General features: G+C 40.0%; 2 protein-coding genes across 2 annotated transcripts; both read right to left on the reverse strand.

Annotated features, from left to right (window-relative positions):
* Positions 1 to 327: 327 nt before the first annotated feature.
* Positions 328 to 6,443, reverse strand: fev (FEV transcription factor, ETS family member). The gene is made up of 3 exons (XM_056438290.1): positions 6,425 to 6,443; positions 3,228 to 3,299; positions 328 to 2,040 (listed from the first exon to the last, which is right to left on the reverse strand). The coding sequence occupies exon 3, from the start codon at positions 1,979 to 1,981 to the stop codon at positions 1,499 to 1,501; it is 483 nt and encodes a 160-aa protein (XP_056294265.1). The 5' UTR covers positions 1,982 to 2,040; positions 3,228 to 3,299; positions 6,425 to 6,443; the 3' UTR covers positions 328 to 1,498.
* Positions 6,444 to 8,845: 2,402 nt separating this feature from the next.
* cryba2b (crystallin, beta A2b) lies at positions 8,846 to 10,947 on the reverse strand. Its single transcript, XM_056432389.1, has 4 exons — positions 10,790 to 10,947; positions 9,693 to 9,834; positions 9,458 to 9,600; positions 8,846 to 9,201 (listed from the first exon to the last, which is right to left on the reverse strand). The coding sequence occupies exons 1-4, from the start codon at positions 10,945 to 10,947 to the stop codon at positions 9,054 to 9,056; spliced, it is 591 nt and encodes a 196-aa protein (XP_056288364.1). The 3' UTR covers positions 8,846 to 9,053.
* Positions 10,948 to 17,580: the final 6,633 nt, after the last annotated feature.

Raw genomic sequence — 17,580 nt, forward strand, 5'->3', positions numbered from 1 at the left:
CTTTAACCTCTGTTGCAAAGCAAATTATAAAATATCAAGAAGTCTAATCAAAATCAGGCCACACCTGGCATCTGTGTTTTGGCAGACTGTTGAGTTTTGAGGTATTACATATGGATAATTGGATCCTTATGCCATTTTTTCTGAATGCGTGAAACAGATTTATCAGGAAAACTACAGACTACAGGTTTACTATATATTTAGTTTTCTATACAGCAGCAGCGTTATTGTATATAGGCAAATAATTGGGGCTGACTCATGCTGGCAAATCAACCGCTTGCTTCACTTTCTACCAATTATAATCTTATCATATGACAACTTTTCATCATAATCTTCATCATTATATTTATTAGTTTCAAATGAGTATTAAGACAAACATTTTAAAATCCACATTTTGTGAAAGAACACGCAGCACATGTCGAGCATGGATGGTGCTGTGGCACACACTGTGTTTAGACTGAAATAAATGCATTCCACATATGATTAAAACACATACTGACAAAGATACTTATTTATTTAAAACATTCGGTTTTTATTTACTTCATTAGATGTGTATTAGTGCAGTTGTTTTGTCTGCAGTAAGAAGCTGTGTGAATGAATGCAGTTTAATTCAATCCAACATCACTAAAAAGCAGCTTGAGCCTGAGCATTGCGCTTTAACAGCATACACTATTTACAGAGTATAGTTAATAAATTCACAGTTTCTGTTTGACTATATCTCTCAAGAGTCTATTTCACACAATTGACAACCGGGTGCCTCTGTACTGGTTTTAATTGTATTGCAAGTTTCATTTTCTTATATGATTTCTAAGCAAACTGTGATTACAGGGAAACTATATTTCAGGTGAGTGGGTGTTTTCAAGTGGTGATATTTAGCAAAGGAAAAATAATCACATCGTCCAACTGGCATTAGGCCATTCTACAACCACGAGATGGCGCCAATAGTCCAGAAAATAGCAGGTGATTTGCTCCCAAGTTGCAGCAAATACACCTGAATGCACTCAAGGAAGGTGGATGAGAGTCGGCAAAGAAACAAAAAAGCATGATAACTGATATGTATAAAAACAGATTCTGTATTTAATATTTTTGTTTAATAATTATCTACATTGTTCGTCACTTTTCTGAATTTCGTATTTTCTACGTCATATGTATTACAATACCGCGCGTAAAGGTTGAAACCACTGCGTAATGTGCGTCCCTTGATGGATTCAATAATTCATTCGTGAAAAATTTATTGGTTTAAAGATTATAAAGGGCTAAATTATATTGGGTTTGGTTATGTACAAGTCTTTCGACGTCTTGCTTACATGCAAACGCTGTCTCCGCAGCAGTCACAGCTCCGCAATTACATGTTTTAAATGTATACTGAAACTATCGTCATGCTTCTATAAAAGATTATAATTTTTAACCAAATGAATCCGATATTTGCCTTTGTCACCTCTCTTCGTTCGTTGCTGTGTTACGGTGTGCTTCAGTGTTTGGCTAAATGATGGATGAAGAGTCAGTTGTAATGGTTATTGATGTTAGTGAGGCTGCTGATGTTGTTGACACAGCTGATGTGGGACGGAGACACGGTGCCAAAGGGCCCTGGCGGCTGGAGGCTGTGGGTGTGATACAGGGCGGCCGGAGGGGAGCCGTGCCAGTAGGAGAAACCCGGTGGCCCCACCCCGGGAGACATGAGGTTCAGTTTGGAAATCCCGGTGAAGGGAATCGGGGAGAAGTTACCCTGAAACTTGTAGATGGCCTGCTCTGTGGTGGACGGCTGGCACACCTGCGCCAAGCCGTGGAAATCAAACTTGTAGGCATATCGCTTGCCGTGGACTTTGGTCATGATGTTTTTGTCGTAATAATAGCGCAGCGCCCGGCTCAGCTTGTCGTAGTTCATGTTGGGTTTGCTCTTGCGCTCCCCCCAGCGCCGAGCCACCTCATCCGGGTCGATGAGCTTGAACTCGCCGTTGGTTCCCTCCCAGCCGATGCACGACATGTTGGCGCTGTCAGAGAGGAGCTCCAGCAGGAACTGCCACAGTTGAATCTGCCCGCTACCTGGGAGACGAGGACCAGAGAGGAGACGTGTTTATCGATCAATCAGAACACATAACTAAACACATGGGAGACCGCATACAGCCCCACATGTATGGTTTGGGGGGAGATGGAAGATTTATTTTGTGACTTTTAACTAATAATACAAATAATAATAATAATTATTATTATTATTATTATTATAGGCCATTGACAGCAATTTTGAGAAACCAAGCAGTACGGATCAATTGCAAATTGAAGTCTAATATGAGTTATTATTTATAGAGACGTTCATGCTCTTTTGAAATAAACTGTCCACTTTGTCATTTAACATCCAGTTTTCCACCATTTGTAAAATACAATTTGTTTTCCCTTCGATAGACTTTATTTAAATGCTTGATATTAGATTGTTTTTAACCAACATGGTACTCCACTAATTCACATTCATAATAAAAAATAATAATATGATATGTCATTTAAATGATCAGATATGTTTCATAGTAATTATTGTTTTTTTTTTATTTAACCCAAGAAACAGTTTTATTTTACCACATTGCATTGAGGGGTGTTAATAGCCGTTCATATCTATTTCCAATATGATTAAATCCATGCCGATATGCTGTGGACGAACGGCAGACGGATTCTGGAGAAATTGTATATTATAATATTATCTCGTATTAATGTTCGTAATTTCATGTATTTCTTTTTTGACCTATCAGTTTTGAATTTAAGTATGGATGAGACATATTTTGAGATGAAATCATTTTGGGGAGCTATAACTGCTAAGCCCGTTATGGGTTATGACGAATGGCGTCAGTAATTGAAAACAAATCATGATCTGTGACCAACAAACAGCTGCAAACAGAGCATTCAAAAATCAATTAGACCCCCCAAAGAAACAGCAAGTTCAATTAAATGACCCCTTAACGGTTAACACAATTTAATCATGCTATAATATGTCGGCCGTAGTAGTATTACTGAGGTAAGCTTAATTGATTCCTACTTCGAATTGTATTTTATTATTTTTCCAGTGGTGTCAAGAGTTAGCCTTAGAGGTTTCTCTTCAATGGTTATTTATTCATAAATAATTTCAGATATTGTTTGAGAATAGCCTATAGAAAGATATATTTTATATCATGAAACATACAATTAATATTAAATAGCTGTGCCATGGTCATAATACAAATATGACTGCCCTTTGATTCGCTTACCTTTCTGTACTCCGGTGTTAAGTGGACCCCAAGATGTTCCTTTGCTTTCCTTCAACAGATTTTCCGTTGGATCTGAAATTAAAACAGACACATTTTCAGCATCACCAGCTGTCCATCCTGGCAAGGGTTGTTATCTAATTCATACCTATATCTAAATATAATTTTAATTGTAATCGTCTATAATGTATTTAGGAAACCATTTAAAAATACTCTAATCTGTCTTTGCTGGGTCAAGACAACAACTTCACTGTTTCAATTTTTTTTAAAGTAATTGAGTATACTTTAACAAACACGCCCAAATAGGAACAAGGAAACAAGTAAAAAATATTAATTAAATCGAATAAACTTAAAAGACAGATAAATTCCCCGCTGTTTTCAGTGAGAACGTATTTAATGATATAACCACTTATATCAAATTGTTTAAAAAAAACAACTACAACGATGCTGTACAATTAACCAGACCCGTGCCTTTACGATTCAAATTGATTATAAATGTTTAAAATGGCAGCATCTCTACAAATGGTAAAACAGTGATTCCTAAATCCTAATTGTATCCTCCACCAGTCGCAGTCTAATGCGAGAATCACGTCGCGGGTGCAGTCTCCTCTCCGAGAAACGCAGGAAACGCGTCCAGGAAAAAGGATTTCCGATTTCCGACAAAAGAGCAGACGGGCTTTTCCGATTGAAAAAGCTGAACAATGCTCTTCCCCCGAGACGGAGCCTCGTCGCCTCGGCACGCGGACACCCGGCAGAATGTAAAGAATCATAAGCGCCTATTTCTATAATTCTTTATACTGGACAAAATGACGAACCTGAGAGATACATGTTGAACATGAGGTTTCCTCCGCAGTCCTGTCTCATTGTGTTCGCTTGTTCAGAATGGGTTGGATTTCATTTCGTTGGTGGCGCAGGAAAAGATTTTTATTAAACTTTATCTCATAACTGTGATCTGGAATAAATGCGGGGTGGACAGATTGAAGTTTCCAGGCAACTGTCACTGGCCCCCATCTCTGAGACAATATTCAGACAGCAATTTCCCCTGGTGCATTGCTTTAATTAAAAGAGCAATTTACCTCTGTCAGCCCGCCTGGTGCCCACAATAAAAAGAGGCTGATAGAAATTGGGCCCTTATCAATCCACCATCACAGTTTAATAAAGTTTCCGCGTTAAGATCTGAGTTTCTATGGTGAATTGAAGTGTTTGACATGGAAACCAGTTCAGATCCTCCTCACTTTTCCGCTTCTTTACCTCTCGGCAAACAACAAAGACCTATTTCATGTTGGGAAAAGAATATTTACCTTGAATGGGTCGCTTCAGTGCACACGAGAAAGCCAGGACATGTCATCCCCCTGACCTTCTGTTTGTGGGTTTAAGGTTATATAGCCTCAATCTGAGGGTTGTAACTTTAAAACCATGCTATGATGCCCATGACGTTATCATCACTTATGTTCTAATGATGGTGTGTTTCAGAGGCAGTATATATATATATATATATATATATATATATATATATATATATACATATGTATATATATATATGTATACATATGTATACATATGTATATATATATGTATACATATGTATATATATATATATATACACACATATATATATATATATTTGTATATATTTATATTTATATATACACATATATATATATATATATATATACATATATCATATTTGTTACAATCTCAAGTTCAATTCAATTCTGTTTATTTTGTATATCGCGATATCAAAAAATTACAAATGTGCCTCGAAGGGCTTCGTTGTGTTCAATGTGATCAATCCAGGACTGTATCTGCATACGTCTTTGCTCTGAAGCACTGTGAGGTGTTTAAAAACCACAATTATAGATGTTATTTATGAGTTCGACAACAAACCCAGAGACTTGTCTATTCCTTATGACAGAGACTGAACAAGGCAACAACAACAAAAAGCAAGAGAGTTTCAAAACATTTAAAAAGAGAATTAGGTTAACACCCCGACATTGAAGTGCATCTCTGCTTGGGTGTTGTGTGCTTTGGCGTCTGGTGTGTCTTGTCAACAGGGTTAGGGTTAGGCTGATCTACTGCAGCAATCCAAAACACAATTACTAATATTTCAGCCAGATTACATGGATCTTCATAGCTTTGTTTTAAGTTTCAAAAGAGATGTATGGGATCGTGTAAGTACAACATATTTTGACCGGAAGAACTCTCAAACAATTTGTTGTATTTATTTAAGCTACACATGATGCATTGAAATAAAATTACACTTCATGTACCCAAAAGAAAACTGACTGAGCTCAGTGACGCCATAAGCAAACCGGTCCTGTGTATACTGCAGGCTGTGAGGTATTGTACGACATGGTTATTATGTTTATTCATAGCTTGCACTTTTGTACAAAAGAAGTTCCTGGTCACACACTCAGGCTTTGTAGACGCAGATTGCATCATACTATAAGGCCTTTGATTGACCCATTAGTTTGCCAATTGTAACTGATGATTTCCTCTCAGACAAAGAGGAGGAAATATCATGCTACCCATCAATGGAGAATTAATTGGAAAATGTTCCCCCATGGCCCTTCCTCCTGGACGAAAAGAGACTCGTCCATTCCTCACATGGCAGCAGCTCCTCTGGCCCGGGCTGACTGGGTGTGTCATGGCGTCCCAGACTTGCTTTAGCTGCCTGTGTCCAATATGAGTCGCAGGCAACTTAAAACAAGCCTCGAAAACTGGACTGTATGATGCAGTTGGAGGCAAACAGTGCAACAGGCAAGCACTGATAGAGAGAAGAACACAAATAACACAGAAAGGCATTTCTTTCTTCTGTTTCTTTGTTCACATCACATTAATGTGTTGCTACTTGGAGCCTATGATTCAGAATCTATGCACACAATTTAAATTAAGTCAGCATCTGATGGCAACTAGTCTAAACTCTGATGCATGTTATAACCTAAAGTATCTTAATCCTCCATAAATCCCGTGAACAAACATAAATACTTCCAGTGTGTCATCCAGGTGATTTGCGTGTCGTCATTCTGTGACCAGATTGATGTCTACATTCCCACTAAATGGCATCGTTTCCTCTGACAGATTCTTACCATTTCAAAAACAACCACAGTTCATTTCTTGCAAAGCAATAAATCACAACTCCCGGGTAAAAGTATAGCTGTCATCGATCCAAACTTCCTATGGAAAAGCCTCAAACTTACCTGGGAGGTCCGAGCTGTGCGGCCAAAGAGTGGGCAGCTCACTGCGCTGCGCAAGTGTCACTCCTCCACGAGCCCCTGTGAGAGCTGCTTTAATCAGTCTGCAGAGGAATGCATGTTTGAGAAAGGTGTGTGTGCATGGTTACACATTTATTAAAAGATCCTGTTTTTATGGGTGTGGGACGATGTGCCGGTGCATGTGAGTGGGCGTGTGACACGGAATCCCACGTCCTGGACCGACAGGAGGAGTGTGTGTGGAGGTAAACACGCTCCAGGATCCCTGTGCCGTGATGTGACTGTTAGATAAACATGACGCCGTTGCATTACAATAGGCAAACAAATGCTAAGATAGCTTTTAAAAGTGAGTTGTGTGAAAAGGATGCTGGGTTGGGAGATACATCATTTGAATATGTGATCCAGGTTTTTGTTTGTTTTCTACTTTTGAGGAAGACTTCTATGACCGTCATGCTCTTGGTCTGTAGCTGCGTAGACTACGGAGGGCCTCAGGGTTTCAGTAGGTGCAGCGTAAAAATCCTCCCACATGCCACATATATAACTAGAATGGGCACTCGGTAGAGCGCATACCTTCGCATATCACAAGATTGGGCATTGAATTATGAACATGTTGGCATTAGTTGCATGCCAATTGGACACAAATGTATCGTGCTCTGGTACAAAAAAGATTGTGACCTTTCCATGACCTTGACCTTGACCTTTGACCCGATTGATCCCAAAATCTAATGAACTGGTCCCCGGATAATAACCAATCATCCCACCAACTTTCATGCCATTCAAGAAGATTTGACCTGTTCATGACCTTTGACCTTGACCTTTGACCCGATTGATTCCAAAATCTAATCAACTGGTCTCCGGATAATAACCAATCATCCCACCAAATTCCATGCGATTCGGTTCAATACTTTTTGAGTTCTGCGAATAACACGCATACAAATAAATAAATAAATAAATACACGGCCATCAAAACATAACCTTCCGCATTTTCAATGCGAAGGTAACAAATAAATAAATAAATACACGGCGATCAAAACATAACCTTCCGCATTTTCAATGCGAAGGTAACAAACAAATAAATAAATAAATAAATACACGGCGATCAAAACATAACCTTCCGCATTTTCAATGCGAAGGTAACAGACAAATAAATAAATACACGGCGATCAAAACATAACCTTCCGCATTTTCAATGCGAAGGTAACAACAGCTTCGGGATATGTAAAGATGTAATAAGGGAATCATTAAGGATTAAACTAATCAATTTACAATGCGAAAGTAGTGTATTTTAAATCTGTCATAATAATTCACATTCAAATTTTGTGAATTTTTCAGCAAAACTTAACAGTTTTTAAATGATATATTTGACGATCAATAGATAATCTCTGAAAAACAACAACATTTGATTATCAGAAAGGTTCTTCTTCACACTTCTTCACAAAACATAAATGTTTAGTCACTTATGGAAGGTTGATGTTTTGCACATGAAGGTTTTTCATAGTCCGTGAACAACAGTATGCAGCAATGGAGCATCACTGTATAAGGACTGGGAGTAAAAGGCAATGGGTCCTATGGACGATTCAAGTTGTTGCTTTATGTTGCACAACTTTCAAACTGTTTTTGTGAACATAAGTGTCTTAATTACACGTAACATGTCATTACAGTTTGTCCAAGCTGGGAAACAGTCATCTGATTAATCTGATAAATATTCAAACAGGGTTCAGGATTGGAGAAATACTTTTAATCAATGACTAAAGGCTTTAAATGCACGACATGTGTCTCTCAGAGGACCTCTGCTGGCATCCAATGAATTGCTTCATCAGCCCATAGAAATAGTTGCGCTAATATTAGTGTCAGTATACTTTTGCTGTTTAAAATTAAGTAGGCAAGATCAAGAGAACCTGAATCTGAATTAATTATATTTTCAAAAGATGATTCACATTGAATGTTTTAATTAAATGTGTTTGTTGAGTGCTTGACCAGGCGAGTCGGACAACCAGATTATCTGTTCCTTTTTCTTACAGTTCCTCCTTTTACTGTTAAATTGGGATTGTAACAGAACAAATAATAGAAACAGATGTGATCTGGTGCTCTTGTTTATTGGAAATAAGAATACAGTCAATGTGACACATCTTAAAGCCTATAGAGATTTGAATCAAAGATAAAAGGCTACAAATATGCCCTTTAATTAGAAACAAAGCAAAAGCTATCTCCAATAACAGCCTGCTCTTTGAAGCCAACAGAGAATAAGGGGCTCTGATGCTGCATTGTGGGTGCACCTGTGCAACTATGTCAAGATTCAAAATGATGGACAGCTAAATGTAGCCAATCAGATTGTGATTTTGATCTATTTAATGAATGGTGATTGCAAAAATAATGTCAAAAGAAAGAGGAATACCGACAAACAGCATCTGGTGTTGAAGAAAAGCTTTTATTTCCTATTTCAAGAGCAGCATGTGGTAGAATAACTAGTACCTAGATATCCATACATGCAGAGCCACAGAGTGGTGGAAAGAGTCTGTTCTGTGAAAGCGGTCTGTCAGGGGTTCAAGTTGAGGAACGGGGTTATGCGGGAGTTTTTTTTCTTTTCTTGGTTTGGTCCGGCAGGCAGAAAGAAGGCTTAGTGCTGGATCCTACGAATGGACTGCACCTGGTTGGTGTGAGCCTGGGTGCTGTACTCGTTGTAGTTTCTGTACTCGCCCTGGTGTCTGTCTCTCTCCAGGATGTACTGGTAGCCACGGTAACCAGGGAACTGGTAGGCCACCCAGCTGCACACAGAGAGAGGTAAAGGGAGGGAGAGAAAGAGAGAGAGAGAGAGAGAGGGAGGCGGTGAGTCAAGGTCAGATCCCAGAATACAATGTTCAATTTACACAAACATTGCAACAAACTTTTTGTTGACAAATGCTAAAAATAATTTTCTATCATGTGTTTTGACCAAAGTTATGTGGAGTGATTGGATTCTGCAGGGTGGGGAGGGGGGTGGAGGGAGGGATGCCAGTAAACCGAGGAAGATGTCTAACTTACGCTCCCGAGTTGACTTTGATGGAGGGAACCTCCTTGCTGCACCAGCCCATGGCCTGGAGGGAGGGGTAGTCATCGCACATCTCAAACTTACGGCCCTGGAAGTCCTCACACTCGTACATGGTCACCTTGCTGTCACTGTGGTTCTGCAGAGAAAGAGAGAAGGAGAAAGGCGGTCAGCCAGTCCAACCAGTAACAAGACCAAGACCGGGATGAGTGGCAGGACGTGGTAACTTACAGCGGACTTGATGGGTCTGAAGGAAAGCATGTGCTCGGTTCTGTAGCTGCTGTTTCCGCTCCAGGCCTCGTAGCGAGGGTAGTCTCCCTTCTCCAGGACAAACTGCTGGCCCTGGAATTCTGGGTACTCAAAACCCACCCAACTGGAGTGGAACGATGAGAAGGGGGGTGGATTGAAATGTTGAGATTAAATGAGCATACAATATGTAAAATATCTAGAAATGAATCAATCATTGACGTCTAAACTCTAAAATAAAAACAATGTTGAACCACTAAGTGTAACGTAGTTTCAGGGCGACAACACTGGAGCTGTCCTTTTTCGTGAAACAACAGAGTCCAACGCCCAGCGAATGGCCCCGAGTGAAAGCGACATGCGGCTTCTTTTGTCAAAGGGAGCACAAAGCAAACACGGAGCTGCTGCTGCTGCTGCGGCTGCACCCAGGGCTCTTTATCTGATCGCCAGTCAGTCAGCCACCCGGGCTAAGAGCCGGCAGCTGCACACATCCAACTCATATCACAACACGGATACACTTGGATGCATGCACACACACACACACACACATATGCAAGGGATACATGCCAAGTAGCGATGCAATAACATCGTAAGCTGTAATGTTTTTTGGTATTCTGAGTAAAGTCAGTTTTTGTTGGGTCGTTTGGCTTCAATCAGACTTTTTCAAGCAGATCAAATTAGAATTCCAAGAGAAGCAAATAAAGGGATTCTGTTAGTGATTATTATGGTTGGAGAAATCCGGATTTTTAAGCAGCATTGTATGTTTGATAAAGATGACAGACCAACATACCGTGGAAATTAAACTCACTCTCATTATGACTAATACTATGTATTCAGTAAAGATACAATTTTAACCAGATCCTAACAAATCCTTGACTCAAATCAAACCTTTTCATGAAGACGTTAGAACTTAATTAGGTTCAAAATTGTAATAAAGAAATTAAAAGATCTCAATGCTGATTATGATCCACACAGAGGATGAAATGAAAAGGTCAAGAGGTTAAAGAGAAGTGATTTTGATGATGTCAGCACAAAACAGAGATAGATGGAGAGAACAGAAGTAAACACCAACAGCGTGGACTTACGGTCCATTCTCCACCTTGATGGAGCGGATCTTGTTGAAGCCCCTCTCCATGATGTTTTGGCACTCCAGCATGAACTCACAGCGCTTTCCCTGGAAGTTCTCCTCCTCCCAGACTGTGATCTTGAACTGGCCCATCTGCTCCATCTGCTGAGTGTTCATGGCTAATGCTTCTCCCTTCGGGGTTACTCTCTGGTGATGGTGGGGGCGTTAAAAAACACAGTTAGTGTTAAAAGATGGACAAATCAAATCAAAATCCCCGACACGTCCTGTGAACGGCTCGTGTCAGGAGGACCGGAAGAAGTGAATGAATAGACAACAAATGTTTCCTTTTTGATGAGACACAAATCAGACTGAGAACAAGTTGGCGTTTATCTAAATCAAGTCAAAACTTCAGCCTTTGTATTTTAGCTAGGTGTGAACCACTGCCTTTCTATCTGGAGTATATTATTACGGCTTCACTCTGGAATTATATATATCTCCCAAAGGTGTCACTAGAAGGGAACAATTCCTGTCATTTATATTTTTTCCATTTCTCACAGATTTGTCTATGTTTCCATTGAAGAGATTCAATTTAGAACCACAGACTTTGCTCCTCCCTTTAAATTGTATTCCTGTTACATGAAGTAAATACCACACCAGCCCCACATAGGCAAGAGGCATCTTAAAACATGCATGTGCCTCCAGAACCATTTGAAGAATGGATCACTTCTAACAGAACTTGCTAGCCATACTTAGCTTAATTTCTTCAGTTTTGAAGATTACAAAAATTGCACATTAGCCCACTGGTTTGAGAAAAATATGGGTTTGATATCTGCATGGCAAACACAAGCACACCAGTGAGGCATAATGTTGCCAGCTGTTTCCACGAGCACGACTGCTAAACTACTTTCCCCAAAAAGAAAATCTAGAAAGTGGCTACAGTGTTTTTCTCTCTTAGCAAAATTAAAGTTTCAATCAAATTGCACGGCTGCCTATCTGTCAGTATGGGCAGCATCTAGGCGGCTGCTGGGCTCCACCCCAGTACACATAGCTGCCCCCCGTTGCTTAGCTTAGTCTGAGGCAGTGTGTTGATATACTTACAGACAGTACTGAGGTGGGACAGATGCAGTCAATTCAATGTCGGCTGAAAGACCCTTGCCCGTGTTTTTATAGGGCCGAGCCCGCTGGACCCGCGCCACTCCATTAGCCCAGCAGCCTTGCACACTCAGCAGCTGAGCGGGCCGGCTGAAAGGGGAACATTAGCCTCGCGCTTTGTGGAGGCTCCAGAGCCGCATTGTCCCCAGAGCCCCAAACTAACGTAGTCATCAATATGGCAGCCACAGTCAGTGGCAAACGGACCCAGAACCATACAATGGTAACGCACTGACACAACAGTTTGTTTGGTGGTGCAGGATAATAGACGCATTCTGGGAGCTGATCCCCTCTCTCTTTCTCTCCCTCTCGGCTGAAGGTACACTGGATCCTAAACTCGAGGTGGGGAATGGGCCCACGGCGTCCCGCACAGAGAGTACAAGGACATGTGCCACTTTAACCTCAAGGGCGTCTTCATCTTCCTCTAATGGTTGAGTCGGCTGCACAAACTAGTAAACAGTTACTTATAGTTGTATGACCAGCACTGTCAGAGAACCTGGTCTATACTATTGTTTATGGCTTTGAAACATATTTTCAAATACAGATGATGCTACACAATGTCATAGGGTTCATATGGGTGGGAGGATGTTACAGTATATGCTCCAAGGAAAGACCTCGGTGTGCACTGTAGCTTTAGTAACCTACACTTCCAACCACACTAGCGCGCCAGCTATATATTGCAAAACGTAAAATTGTAAAGTATTTTGTTTTAAGAATTAGGAGACAATAATCTTTAAGGGAGAATAATTGTGAAATGTAAGGGCTGAACGACAAACACAATTTAGGAAGAGAACATATCTAATATGGAAACCCAAACCGACACTGTTGTGTCAGCCGTTTATTGTTGATCTTTTTTTAAAGCTCTATACCAATTTACAATCTCCAATGATGATTTTAAATTCAGGTATATGATAGATTTTTCTGAACAAATCATTTATGTATACATTTCTTATCCTGTATTTCAAATAGTTACAGCTTCAGAAAACACCAGTAACATTAATAAGTAAAATGTGGCATGGTGTTAGCCCGTATATTTGAAGACCTGTGATTTAAATTATGAATGTTATCAGTTACCGTTTCCACATTGTATTATGGATTTGCCTTTATTGTTACATTTCTTCAAACAGATGTGTGTGCTTATAACGGTAATTACATGTTATTTGCATTTATTTATCTTTGTGTGAAGCCAAATTTATTCTATTAATATTTAGAGTTCAAACATAACAGACAGTACATTATTGTTTTTAAAAAATAAACAAAATATAAACATCATATTACAATATGTGATGAAACTGACTCAACCGACTCAACACTGGCAAACCGTTAGTTCTGAACAATATTTATGGTTTAAAAAGCAAGATTTTCTTGTCAGTGTGAACAAATATTTGTTATATGACTTCACAGTTATTTTGTCTTGCACGTTTTGTAATTTTGAATACACCAGTGTTACAACAACATTGCGAAAACCACAAGGATTTTAGAGATTTCATTCATCTTTAGTGTGGTATATTGGATCGAGCACTCGGTGCTCGATTGTATTTGACTGTCACCACTACAGAGTTCGGTGATAGTTTGTTCATGCCTGGTGTTGTATATTGGATCGAGCACTCGGCGCTCGATTGTATTTGACTGTCACCACTACAGAGTTCGATGATAGTTTGTTCATGCCTGGCGGTTCGGTTGTGTGTGATTAACCGGCGAGTAAAAGATCTAACTTGTGCTGCATCCTCGTCTCCGTGCATTTGTATCTAACAGTGATTTAGATAACCCACGAATAGTATACAACTATAACAGTGACTTTATACATAGAGCATAAAGACACAACATTTAGTGTCATCTAGTGGTCGGTGTGTGTATTACATCACAGACATTGGCAGACGCTTGTAAAAATGGGTCTGCTCTTAAAGATAATGGTAAATATTTTTATTATAGCACAATTATTACAGTACACCAAAACAAGGACTGAGATGGAGTTTATTTGGAAGTATCTTATGTCAGAAACAACTATGACAGTGCAAGTATCCGTGCGTGTGGGTGTGTATTACTCGTGTTATATAAACCTGTTCACAGTCACATTGTGAGGACTCAACTTCTCTTTTGGAACAAAATGCAAGTCCCCATTATGTAAACCATTATATTCAGGGTGAAGACTGGGCTTAAAGTTAAAGTACGGTTAGGTTGAGGTCTAGGTTTAGGCCATACGTGTCAAACTCATGGCCCGCCACGTCATTTTATGTGGCCCGCGACGGCATGAAATAAATATGAAGCCTTTTCTTAAAAAAGGGAGGAAAAAAATATTGTGCTTTTATTTTGAAGGTCTTTCTTTTTGCAGCGGACTGCGGTCTGTTCACGCTCCTTCATGCTGCGTTCACGCCAGAGGAGAGACGAACCCTTGCGTTGCTTTCCTAAATGTACTCGCGTGAGTTCAGTCGCCGGACTATTTGTCACGTTTTCTTCACTCGCGCTAGAAGCGTGGCTTATCGTGGCATATAACAGTTCGTTACCACCGTCCACCACGGAAGAAATACACACTCTTTGTTGAGGAAGTCCCACACACGTCGGACCATCAAGCCCTCGAGTCTGGGTTAATAATATAAATATTACATATTATATTATCCGTAGCCGCACGCAGCTTCTCCAGGAGCTGCGTCTGGATGACGGCCGCTTCCAGACGATCAGTATCCTCCGTAGGTTCTGATTCAACGGTATGACGTCAGTGACGTCACGTGGAGCATTTGAACAGTCTCACGTACTTTTACCGCCGGAGTTTAAAAAATCAGCCCGAATGAGGCGCATTTTTCACGTCCTGTCTTTCACGCGCCCGGCGGACATCCAGACGCGCGTGATGTCAGTGTGTGACTACATTGACTTTGTATGAACAAACATCCCCAGTTCCCCTATTATGAATTCCTCCATCAGATCTATTTCAGTGGTCACTAAGGTTGAAGTGAGTGCTGCTTCATGTTGTTCAGTATTTATAATATAGTCAGAAGAAAAGTTAATGTTGAATATGTGAATCTTTTTTAATTACCCTTGTTTAATTTATTTATAGTTTGTGTATAAAAGCTGTTCCTCAAGACTCTGACTTGTAGAGCAGCTTTATGTGTCATAGGTTCAGTGAGTGAGACATGAATTACATATTTTGAGGCTTTTTAAAACCAGACTTTTTTATTTCATGTTTATGCATGAAAGCACTGTTTAGACGTGTTTTAAAGTCTGAAGTTACTGAGTAGTAATGTATGTTGTATTACCTTGTGTCCTTAAGATTCACTTGTTGGTTCATAATTGACTGTAAAATGGAATATTACTAAATAATTGTGTTGTGCATACTGTGATATTCTGAACTCTCAGGTTCAAACTGCACCATCTTTTCATTAAATACATTTGAGAAGTTAAAAATGTCCCTCGATTTAGGTCTCAGCTTGTCATTCAGGGGTGATAGTGCATCCCAAAGCCAGACCAGTAGAGAACCACAGCGCCAGACCAGTGGAGAACCACTGCCCAGACCAGTGGAGAACCACTGCCCAGACCAGTGGAGAACCACTGCCCAGACCAGTGGAGAACCACTGCCCAGACCAGTGGAGAACCACTGCCCAGACCAGTGGAGAACCACTGCCCAGACCAGTGGAGAACCACTGCCCAGACCAGTGGAGAACCACCTGTCTCAACTGTGACAAAGCTTTTAACAAAGTTAATGTAATAATGTTTGTTTGATCTTTGATAAAGTAATGTGGGTTAAAATAAATATAATGAAATTAAATAGATTTATTTTATAATATTAAATACATTTGCATATATAGTTATACATTTATATAAGTACACCTAAATAAACAATAAACAAATGCAAAGACAGTTATTTAACAATATGTTCTGGAGTAGTTAGAATTATCCCGTGTTCGTGACAACCGGCCCTTTGAGGGCAGCCATGAGGCGGATGTGGCCCTCGGTGAAAATGAGTTTGACACCCCTGGTTTAGGCTAATGAGCTGATTACACTGTGGTTAGGGTAAGACTCCATAGAGTGAATGGTAGTCAATATAATGTCCCCAAAAGTGAACTAAGTAAACATACAAGTGTGTGTGTGTGTGTGTGTGTGTGTGTTGTCCCCCTGTGGGCATCTGTGACCTGTTCACGTGTATGAACAGCTTTCTCATTGTCTTCTATTAACCCATTCATTGTCCTTGTCTCTACATGCATCTCTTCACTGTGTGTGTGTGTGTGTGTGTGTGTGTGTGTGTGTGTGTGTGTGTGTGTGTGTGTGTGTGTGTGTGTGTGTGTCATCAGAGGCTTGCCCCTAGAGCAGGTGATGAGCAGGTGAAGGGACAGACTTATATAGACACAGATGTCGTGTGTATGTGTGTGTGTCACATACACACACACACTTTGTATGTATGTAGCCTATGTAGTTCAGGTAGCACACACGTAATGGACTTTTGTATTTGTATTCACCAGGTCTGAGAAGATGGATCAGCAGTAGTCCCCCACCCACACACCCACACACAGCTCATTTCCCAGTTAAATACAGCTGGGAGATTTGCATGCGTCAGGGACAGTGTAGTCCAGCATATAGTACTGTTCTACTTTGAACCTTATCTTTCTGTATAAAATACGACTCTTTTATTCTCACTGGTCACATGACACACCTTCTTTACAGGTACAGGATCACAAGTTGAGATGATCCACCAGAAAATAAGTAATATACTATATAATTGTTTGCACCCAGATGGGTTGATGTTTAAGATCAATCTATATACATTGGATTCACAGTCAAATGCAAAAACACAAAGGGTGGCAACTTTGTAATGGTTTACCAAGTTATGTATATTATGTGATTGCATTGCATAGTATTACGTTCACAAATCATGAGATCATTTTACACCCGGCAAACACTGTTACATTGATTGATAATATTAATCATTATTAATAGATTTGCTCCTTGGTCAGTTCTGGTGTGCAGACGTCTGTGAGTGTTATTCGTCTTTCAGGCTTTTCCATTATGTTCCACCACTCAGTTTGACGCTCAAATGATGATGTCATCCAATCAATTATCCTAATAGGACAGCTTTTGTTTGTTGTTTTAATATATTTGTCAAGCCCTTACAGTGAATGCACATTTGAATGGAATCCCACACAATCTTACACAAGCCCAGTGTGTTAACACTGCTGAGAGATTTATTTTCTTCTTTTTCTGGGTCAGGGTGAGTCAAAAATATTTGAATAGTCAGTGAATGCAACTGCACACACACATACACACACACAGTGACATACAGATTGCACTTAATAAATGCCCTCTTTCAGGTGGAAGGTTACCATGGAGATTAAACCAGGTAAGGGTGATATGCGAGCAGGACATCTGCTCCCCTCCCGCCTCCACTTGTCCCCAGTGATCTCTGCGCAGACCCTCAAGCAGCTAGATTTACCTGCAGGAAAGACATACAGAAATACCATCTACCATGGAGATTGTAATTATTTCTGTGCTTGTGTCCACGGGGCCCATAGAAAGAGAATGAGTATTGAGTTGTGATGACAGATAAACACACACACACACACACACACACTGAACATACACAGATCATGTATTATTAAAGGAGTTAGACAAAGCAAGAGTATTTGACTTTCTTATTTGCTTTATTCACTTCTAAAATAAAACGTTTATTATTTT

Source organism: Pseudoliparis swirei, chromosome 2, assembly GCF_029220125.1.
Source record: "Pseudoliparis swirei isolate HS2019 ecotype Mariana Trench chromosome 2, NWPU_hadal_v1, whole genome shotgun sequence".
Classification (NCBI taxonomy): domain Eukaryota; kingdom Metazoa; phylum Chordata; class Actinopteri; order Perciformes; family Liparidae; genus Pseudoliparis; species Pseudoliparis swirei.